The following is a 10688-nucleotide window of genomic DNA, read 5'->3' on the forward strand; positions in this document are numbered from 1 at the left end:
CTCAGTTTAGAGTGTCCAAACCAATCCTACACAACCCTGCAGCCAGCCCCCTTTCTCATATCCCTGATAAAGCATCTTCATGGCTAGTGTAGGATTTCAGCATCTCTAATCTCTCCTCGTGACTCATTTCCTTTATAATTGGGATCAAGAATCATAGAATAGCGCAGGGAGGCTATTCAGCTCATCAAGTCTGCACCATTGCTATCCAAGGGCGATCCAGTCAGTCCTAATCACCTGTTCTCTCCCTATATTGTTTTCTCCCAAAAGTATTCATCCAATGCCTTTTTGAAGACTATCAATGAATCTGAATCCACCACACTGTCAGACAGTTAATTCTAAATCTTATTCACTCATCGTGTAACAAGGTTTTTTCTTCATGTCGCCTCTCATTCTTTTGCCAAGCTCTTTAAATTTGTGCTATCCGGTTATTGACCCTTGAGCAATTGGAAACAGTTTCTCATAATTTACTCCATCCTCTCCAATTTTAAGCTTTGACTCTTAATGTACTATTCGCAATTCAGAAGCACATCTTGGGACCAACTTTGTCAATTCCCTCCCTGAAAGCTTCAGTTAAGTTACCTGATGGTCTCACAGTCTTCTATCTTTTCTTAAAGAGTCTGTCCAGGTGGATAACGCCATTGCAACAGTCTATCACATTGCTTCCCAAACCTCTTCCCGATGTGATCCCATTTTAATGCTCCAGACTTTGTGTGACCCCAGAGTGAAAATCTGCGGGGGGTGTGAGAGAGCTGCTTGGGTGGCAGGGGGGGTGGGGGATGTGGGTGTGCGTGGTGTGGAGGCGTGCCTTCATCTACTGAGCCAGGGAGGGGGGGCTTCAGCTACTGAGCGGCTGTGGGCCAGAGGGAGGCTGAGCATGGTGGGAATTGTTTAAGTTGCAGGAGGTTCTTTCAAAGGCAAACACCCACCTTTTCACAACCTTTATTGCAGCATGAAGCAGGCCTTAAAGACCTGTCCGTTAGGCCAGTTGAAGAGAAATGTGAGGATTTAAAGGGGTCTTGCAGCTGTTGGCGCTCAGTCCGATCTCCACGGCAGGTATTGCTGCTTCGGAGATCGTGACCTCAAAATCTCATCTCCCAATCCCACCGGAGGTCACAATCCACAGTTTGGGAAGCCCTGCCCGACCAGGCAATGCATTGTCCACAGTTACACTAAACACTGCAGCAATAACTATACCCCAGAGATGTGCAGCAATATTTAGGAACAGGAGGAAGCCATTTATTCCCTCAAGCCTGTTCCACATCCTGACTCCACCACCAGAGGAAATGGTTTCTCTCTATCCTCTCTATTTGTCCCCCTTAATGTTTTGAAAATTTAATTTAAGTTACTCCTTCAGCTTCCAAATTCCAATGAATACAAACCTTGTTTGTCTAATCTCTCCTGATGCTTAACCTTTGCAGACTAGGAATCATTCAGGTAAAGCTACACTCCCTCCAAGGCTTATATATATCCATCCTAAGGTGTGGGGCCCAGAACTGCTCACAGTAACTCCAGGTGTGGCCTAACCGGGGCTTTGTGTAGCTGAAGTATAACTCTTATATTCAGGTCGTCTAGAAAAGAGAGCCACTATTCCACTAATCTTTTAGATTATTCTCTGTACCTGTTCAAGACATTTTAATGATCTATGTACATGGACCCCCAAGTCTCTTCCAACCTCCACTGTTTCTGGCTATTCACTATTTAGAAAGTACCCTGTTCTATCCCTTTTAGATCCAAAGTGGACAAGTTCACATTTGTCACCGTTTTGTCCATTCTCCTAATCTCCCAATATCTCTTTGCTTCCACCTACACTGCTCACAATGCTGCCTATGTTTGTGTCATCAACAAATTTGGATATGTGGCTATCTTTCCCATCATCTAAGTCATTAATAAATATAGTGAACAGTTGAGAGCCCAACACAGATCCTTGACGGACACCGTTAGTCACATCCTGCCAATTAGAGTATCTGTCCATTATTTATGACTGCTATCAAATAAATGCTCACACACCATAAAACTGTTAGCTAAAACTGGATCATTACTTGCTACTAAATTTAACGTGTCCTGTTGTCTTGTGGTTCTTAGACAAGCTGTTGCAGGAAACCATTCTGAACAAACAAGAAATTCATTACCTTTCTGAAAAGTGCTTGTCTGCTTATCTATATGAATGTTAGAATCTCTCATTCAAACCACTCTGCCTTTGCTACATGTCTACTCTCTGCATTTATACAATCTGCCACTTCACAGCTGCTACTAGGGTGCCCATACACAGCTCCCACTACAGTCTTAACTCCTTTTCTATTTTTTCTTCTATCTATAAAGTCTCCACTGCCTGCTCCTCTGTTGTTATATCCTCAATTTCATTGAAGTGATTTCACCCTTTATGACTAGGATCACCCTTCGCCCTCTAATATTTTCCCTTTCTTTCCTGTAGACTTAATAACCTGATATCTTTCATTCCCAGTTTTGTCTGTCTTGCACAGCCATGTCTCAGTCATGGCCGCCACGTCATATCCTCCAAGTTGAATTTGCAGCTGCAATTCATTCAGTTTGTTTCTTGTACTCTGCATGTTTTGTATGAAGGAGGTTTAATTGCACCACACAACCTAACCTGTCCTTCTGATCTCGCGTTTTACTCACATGTCTCTGACCTTTCTCTCCTGGTTTAATTATTTTACGCCTTTTAGCTTGCCCTTTACCTGTAGTAAAGTTACCTGGTACAGTTACAAGCAATTCCATGAGTGGATGGTATGAATTTGTTCTAAGGATTTATTAAAAGTAGTTTTATCTTGACATGAGAAGTTTAAGATTCTTGTTCTGCTTTTCGAAAAGATCTGGGGCTCATGATCTGGTTCTCAGGTGCTGAAGCACTTGCAGGCAGTGACTAGTGGGGTACCGCAGGGATCGGTGCTGGGGCCCCAGTTATTCACAATATATATTAATGATTTAGATGAGGGAACTAAATGTAATATCTCCATATTTGCATATGATACAAAGCTGGGTGGGAGGGTGAGCTGTGAGGAGGATGCAGATGCTTCAGTGTGATTTGGACAAGCTGAGAGTGGGCAAATGCATGGCAGATGCAGTATAATGTGGATAAATGTGAGGTTATCCACTTTGCCAGCAAAAACAGGAAGGCAGATTATTATCTGAATGACTATAAATTGAGAGAGGGGAATGTGCAACAAGACCTGAATGTCCTTGTACACCAGTCACTGAAGGTAAGCATGCAGGTGCAGCAGGCGGTAAAGAAGGCAAAAGGTATGTTGGCCTTCAGAGCCAGAGGATTCGAGTATAGGAACAGTGATGTCTTGCTGTATTGGACAAGACCTTGGTGAGGACACACCTGGAATATTGTGTGCAGTTTTGGTCTCCTTATCTGAGGAAGGATGTACTTCCTATAGAGAGAGTGCAGCAAAGGTTTACCCGACTGATTCCTGGGATGGCGGGACTGACATAGGAGAAGAGATTGAGTCAATTAGGATTATATTCGCTGGAGTTCAGAAGAATGAGGGGGGATCTCATAGAAACCTATAAAATTCTAACAGGACTCGACAGAGTAGATGCAGGAAGGATGTTCCGGATGATGGGGGAGTCCAGAACCAGGGGTCACAGTCTGAGGATATGGGGTAGACCATTTAGGACTGAGATGAGGAGAAATTTCTTCACCCAAAGAGCGGTGAGCCTGTGGAATTCGTTACCACAGAAAGTAGTTGTGACCAAAACATTGTATGTTTTCAAGAAGGAGTTAGATATAGCTCTTGGGGCGAAAGGGATCAAAGGGTATGGGGAGAAAGTGGGAGCAGGCTATTGAGTTGGATGATCAGCCATGATCATAATGAATGGTGGAGCAGGCTCGAAGGGCCGAATGGCCTACTCCTGCTCCTAGTTTCTATGATAATGGGGACAATGCAAAGTCTGGTCCACGTTTTAGTCCCATATGAAAATAATTTTGGAAAATGGATTAAACATACCAATTATTATGTATGTTATTTTACATTTAATTCCTTTTCCACCTGTTGCAGGCCTGACTCGGTGAGTTCACTCTCGCCTCGGAGTCAAGAAGATTGTGGGCTCATGCCCCATGCTAGAAACTTGAGCACATAAGCCAGACTGACACCCCAGCCCAGTGCTCCACTGTTGGAGGTGTCATCTTTCAGATGAGACCTGAAACCTTGGCCCCTCAGGTGGACATAAAGGATCCCAGGGCACTGTTTTGAAGAAGAGCAGAGGAGTTCTTCCCAGTGCCCTGGCCAATATTTATCCTTCAAACAACATCACAAAAAACAATTATTTGGTTATTATCACATTGTAGTTTGTGGGAGCTTGCTGGGCACAAATCAGCTGATGTGTTTCTTACATGCCAACAGCGATTACACTTCAATAGTACTTCATTGGCTGTAAAACACTTTGGGACACACTGAGAGCTGTTAGAGAAATATAAGTCTTTCTTTTTTTCTCTCTCTCCTGAAATCACAGCTAACTTTTGGTACATTAAAGTTGACAAGGCACCTGGACTAGATGAGACGCATCCAATAATATTGAAGGAAGTGTTGGTGGAAATTGCACCTGGAGTAGGAGGAAGGTGCCGGAGGACTAGAGAATTGCAAACATTATGCCCTTGTTCAAAAAAGGTTGTAAAGATCTGCCCTGCAACTACAGGCCAGTCAGTTTAACTTCTGTGGTGGGGAAACTTCTAGAAACAATTTTTCGGGATAGAATTAACAGTCACATGGAAACATGTGGATTGATTCGGAAGAGTCAGCATGGATTTGTTATAGGGAAATCGTGCCTAACTAACTTGCTGGAGTTTTTTGAAGAGGTAACAGAGATGGTTGATGAGGGCAAGGCCGTTGATGTGGTGTCTACGTACTTCCAAAAGACGATCAATACAGTGCCACGCAACAGACTTGAGGAAAGCTATAGGTCATGGAATAAAAGGGAAATTAGCAACTTGGATACAGAATTGGCTGAGGAAAAGGAAATAGAGAGTAATGCTAAATGGGTACTTTTCGGTCTAGAAGAAGGGGTCGGTATTGGGACCCTTGCTTTTCCTGATATATATAAATGATCTAGATCTTGCAGTTCAGGGGACAATTTCAAAGTTTGTAAACTGTGAGGAGGACAGTGTAGAACTTCAAAAGGACATTGACACATTGGTGGAGTGGGCAGGTAGGTGGCAGATGAAGTTCAATGTGGAGAAGTGTGAGGTGATACACTTTGGTACAAAGAACATGGAGAGACAGTATAAAATAAAGGATACTGTTCTAAAGGGTGTGCAAGAGCAGACAGACCTAGGTGTATATGTACATAAGTCACTAAAGGTGGCAGGACAAGCAGAGAGAGCTGTTTCTGAGGCATACAGTATTCTAGGCTTCATTAATAGGGGCATGGAATACAAGAGCAGGGAGGTTGTGATGAACTTATATCAGACAGTGGTTAGACCTCAGCTGGAGTATTGTGTACAGTTCCGGGTGCCACATTATACGAAGGATGTGAACACATTGGAGCGAGTGCCAAAGAGGTTTACAAGAATGATTCCAGGGATGAGACACATGAGAATGGAGAAGTTGGGACTGTTTTCCTTGGAGAGGAGAAGGCTAAGAGATTTGATAGCTGTTTTCAAAATCATGAGGGGTCTGGACAGAATAGGTAGGGAGAAACTGTTCCCGCTCGTAAACTGATCGAGAACCAGAGGGCACAGTTTTAAAGTGTTTTGCAAATGAAGCAAATGCAAGGTGAGAAAAAAATCTTTTTCACACAGCGAGTAGTTAGGGAATGCACAGTCTGGAAGGAGGCAGGTTCAACTGATGCATTCAAGAAGGCAGTGGATGACTATTTAAATAGAAACAATGTGCAGCATTACGGGGAAAAGGCAACAGAATGGCATGAAGTTAAAATGCTCAGAGAGCCTGTGCAGACACGATGGGCCGAATGGCCTCTTCCTACAACCTAACAATTCTGTGGTTCTGTGTTCAAGGTTCCACTCCTGACCAGAGTCCTGCTCAAGCATAGGAAACAACATTCTTGATTTTCTGGTCACGTTTTCTGAGGGAGGGGAGGGAAGGAGGAGCGGGGAGGGAGGAGCGGGGAGGGGTGGGGGAGGGAAGGGAGGGAGTGTTCGAGGAGAAAAGGGGAGGGATAGGAAAGGGGAGGGAAGACGATGGGGTATTGAGCTGAAGGAGATGGAGCTGGTCAGTCACACAAGCACTGCACACTGCATTCAAATATGTGAAGCCTTTCAGGAATTGTATTGCAATGTGAGGAATGCAAAGGAGCCTTGTGGATCCTTCTGGATTCTGGCAATTAATTTTTCATTCGGTGTCACAGAACGACTCCAGGCAGCACATTGGATAAGATGGGAGTGGAAAGGGTGATAAAGGAGCCTTGTTTGGTCTCCTCAGGCGGATGTAGGGCAGGAAAAGCTCCACTGATCCCTCTACCATGCCCCACAATGGCAGGATCATTATCCTGAGAGACCTTTCTCCCTCAGTACTGCAGTCATGTACCAGCCTAGGCTCTGGGCTGACGGAGAAAGGAATTGCAAAGGAAATTATTCAGGGTGGGAATCATTTTGTTGGAGCTGCTTCTCTCCCCTTCCCTATTTTTGGGTCTGCTCTGTTATCAAACACACCAGACTGTGAGAGCTGGTCAGTAATCTGGGTCCAGATTTCCTAATTAAACCACTGCAAAGCAATGGCAGGCAGGATGTGTAGGCGGTGATATCATAGTTTAATGTTACTAGATTAATAATCCAGAGGCCTGGATTAATGCCACATGGGACATGAGTTCAAATCCTACCAAGGCAACGGAGGGGGGGGCGGGATTTTAATTTAATTTAATTCATTAATTAATCACATTTGGGATATAAAGCTAGTCTCAGTTATGGTGACCATGAAACTATCGTATTGTCGCAAAACCCCAGAGAAGGAAATCTGCTGTCCTTACCTGGTCTGGCCTACATGTGACTCCAGACCCACAGCAATGTGGTTGACTCTTATCTGCCTTCTGAGGCCTAGCAAACCACCCAGTTGTATAAAGCTGCTAAAGAAAAGTCAAATAAGAGGGACAAGGCCTGCATTGTTAGGCAATAAATGCTGGCTTTGCCAGTGATGCCCATATCCCACAAATGGATTAAAAAAAACATGTCTAGACCTTTGGAAAGGGGAAGAGCTTACTTGGATGTTGGTCTGGTGAGGAAATTCAGTCAGCATTAAAGGGCATGACAACACCATGCCACAATGGTGTTAATTTTACCATTTTTGGTCTTTTAAAAAATATTTTACTCCAGAGCCCACACGGGAAAGATCGTGAATATGACAGAAGACTCATGCAGATGCAGAATGCTCCAATTTCTAAGAGAACAATTCAAGGCTATTCTAGCAGTCACTTTTGGTTCCTTCACATTGTCAGGCTGAGAAACTCCTCCAACCCACAATCACCAACAGTGTCATCAGCAATAGATGAGAAGACAGAAATCAGCCATGCAGAAATCAACACAAAGGGTCTTACACGATTAATGATAAAGGGACATTCCCATGATCGTAGCAGGGCCACCAAGTTGGAAGGAATGTCACTGATGGGCAGCATCACTCACTGGAGTGATACTCACACAGAGCGTCACTCACAGTAAGCACAGTTCATGCAGAACATTACTCAGGTAAGTGCTACTTAGGTTTGCCAATTGTGATTAAATGTATTCCTGGAGGTTTCATCACATGACCTGCTTCCACACTCCAGCCATTAGTCAACCAACAGAATCACAGAACTATTATGGGGCAGAAGGAGGCCAATCAGCCCACCATGTCTGCTGGCTCTCTAAAGGAGCATTATGACTTAGTTCCATTCTCCTGCCTTTTCCCTGTAACCTTGCACATTGTTTCTATTCAAACGATCATCTACTGCCCTCCTGAATGCCTCGATTGAACCTGCCTCCACCACACTTCCAGGCAGTGCATTCCTGATCTGAACCACTCGCAGTGTGAAAAAGTTCTTCTCACATCACATGTGCTTCTTTTGCAAATCACTTTAAATCTGTGCCCTCTCATTCTTAATCCTTTTACGAGTGAGAACATTTTCTCCCTACCTACTCTAACCAGCCCCCTCATGATTTTGAACACCTTTACCAAATCTCCAACATATCTGTCCTCATGATGTACTGCCTTCCTATGCCAAATGGAAATCAAAAAGACTCATCACCCAATTGGATGATGCTTGAATGTCAGCAAAACAACCTTTTTCCCCCATTTTTAATATGTTTATATCTGATGAAGAGAAAAGTTTGCCGAAAGTGACAAAAAAAACAATCTTTTTTAACGTCCTGATGATTATTCTCCAGGGTTTGCACACAGCAATGTCCTGGAGATTGATCTTCAATTCCTGGAGACTCCAGGCCAATCCTGGAGGGTTGGCAACTCTAGCATTACTCACAAGGGGAATCACTCATAAGGAGCATCAGTCATGAGAAACATGACTTGTGGGAAGCACATGAAAGTTAGACATACATTTCACATTCTCCCAGCATCCCAAAATAATTTTACAGCGTAGTCATTTGTAAAGTATGAACCATGACAGCTAACTTATACACCATAAGCTCTCACAAACAACAATGAATCAAATGATATTACTTGAGGGATAAATATTGGCACGGACAAAAAAGAAAGACTTTCATTGATATAGCATCTTTCACAAACTCAGGATGTCCCAAAGCTCTTTATAGCCCATTAAATGCATTTTTAAAGTGTAGTTACTGTTACTATGCAGGAAACACACCTCTGTGGAAAAAGCCAGGGAGAATTTGACTGTCCTTTATTGAAATAGTGGCCAGGGGCTCTTTTATGTCCAAGCGAGAGGGCAGATGGAGTCTCAGTTTTACATCTCAACCAAAAGCTGGCATCTCTGACAGCGCAGCATTCCCTCAGTACCACACTGGAGTGTCAGCCTAGGCTATGTGCACAGGTGTCTGGAGTGGGATTGAACCCATGACTTTCTGGCCAATAGGTAAGGCTGACAACCTGAAGTCGCTGTGATACCCAAACAACACCCTGAGGCCAAGGATTTGAATGTTAAACAGCAGAGGAAAGAAAGTCCTGACTGTACATCTCTTTGTTCACTGAATCAAAGAATTTAGAAGAAAACTTAAAGAGTAAGACCAAGGAAACCAGGTTAACAGTTAGATTGCAAATGTCCGATTGTGGTAATAACGGTTGGATGTTGTCCTCAGATAGAAGCTGGAACAAGGGTTAGTCGTTCCAGAAATGAGCTTGCATCCTGTTGTGGTTGTATATGCGAGACACACATGTGCACACAGAAACTCTATACACACACACACACATACACACACACATACACATACAGACAGATGCACACACACAGTTATACACACATATATATATCTATATATACACACACACATATACACACACACACTCATACAAGTGCGCACACAAACTCCACGCTTACATTTGCACACTTACACAAGCACACACAGAAACTCCACCCACTTACACACAGATCTCTGCACACAAACACAAAACACACATGTGAAGAAACTCTACACACAAGCAACAACATATGGCAGATACACACATGTATACACTTATATTAGACACACACACAAACACACACACACACACACACGCACAGAAATACACACAAACACAGGCACACATAAACATACACACGGGGTGGCATTTTACTGCACCTCCTGCCGGTGGGATTTTCCCGTCCCACCGATTTCAATGGGATTTTGAACGGCTTGCAGCATTTTCTGGCCCCGCCCCCATCACAATGGGACCGTAAAATTCTACCCACAGAGAGACACACAGACAGATAGACACAGACACACACACTTAGCCACATACACATATCCATACACAACTGAGTATATCAGTGATCACAGCGTTAAGTGCCAAAGAATGACTTTCGTATGAAGCCAACATCAAGTGGTGTCCAAACTGGCAAACAAAACCTGCCACCACGAACTCTGTGAACTCTCGTCTTCTGTCCTCACTGCCTGACACCATCAGAAACTTGTCTAGACCTAGGAAAGACTGTCAGAGATTCAAACTAGGGACTCTGAAGTCCTAGCTGCCCCATTGGATCAGTACAGATTCTGGAACCTAGCACGTAGAACGAGTACTCCTGGTAATAACTCACTGGGCTAAAGCACCACAAACCCTGGAACTAGGGGTAGCGTTCAGGACATACTGTCAGACTGCTTCACTCAGAGATAAATCATGAGCCGAGGCAAACAACAGGCAATGAGATCTGAACGAAACTTTGAGAGTATTTCGGACAGAACGTATCACAAATAACAAAAAGTCTTGACGCTAAGTGTTAACAGGCTGTTTAGAAAGAACGGTACCTTTTTTAAATGACCAGCGCTTCATCCAGAATTTCGAGAAGGAAGGCCAGGAGTTATTTAACGGAGAATCAGCCATTTAGCAAGATGCAAGTTGCTTGCAAGCAAGCCCCAGGGATTGTGCTACTGTGAAGGCTCAAGCGGAGGGAGGCAGGATGAACTAAAAACAGAGCCCAATAACCAAACAGTGTCTAAAGCTTCACTGCTAGGAGGGGGTGGAGAGTGCAGTGTGTTGTCATACTCATGCTGCGTGCCAGGATCAGAGGCTGGGGAGAGAAAGCTTGTGTTTTCAGTTTGTGCAGTGTGAACGAGGGCTGGGTAGTGGCTG

General features: G+C 43.9%; 1 protein-coding gene across 1 annotated transcript in view; it reads right to left on the reverse strand.

Moving 5' to 3' along the window:
* Nucleotides 1–10465, reverse strand: part of LOC121286975 (rho guanine nucleotide exchange factor 18-like) — a 193565-nt gene extending 183100 nt beyond the window's left edge. Inside the window, exon 1 of the mRNA XM_041204351.1 lies at nucleotides 10364–10465. Within this exon, the coding sequence (XP_041060285.1) occupies nucleotides 10364–10439 (76 nt within the window). The 5' untranslated portion in view covers nucleotides 10440–10465. The remainder of the gene's footprint in view (nucleotides 1–10363) is intronic.
* Between the last annotated feature and the right edge of the window lie 223 nt (nucleotides 10466–10688).

This window comes from Carcharodon carcharias, chromosome 14, assembly GCF_017639515.1.
Source record: "Carcharodon carcharias isolate sCarCar2 chromosome 14, sCarCar2.pri, whole genome shotgun sequence".
Taxonomy (NCBI): Eukaryota; Metazoa; Chordata; class Chondrichthyes; order Lamniformes; family Lamnidae; genus Carcharodon; species Carcharodon carcharias.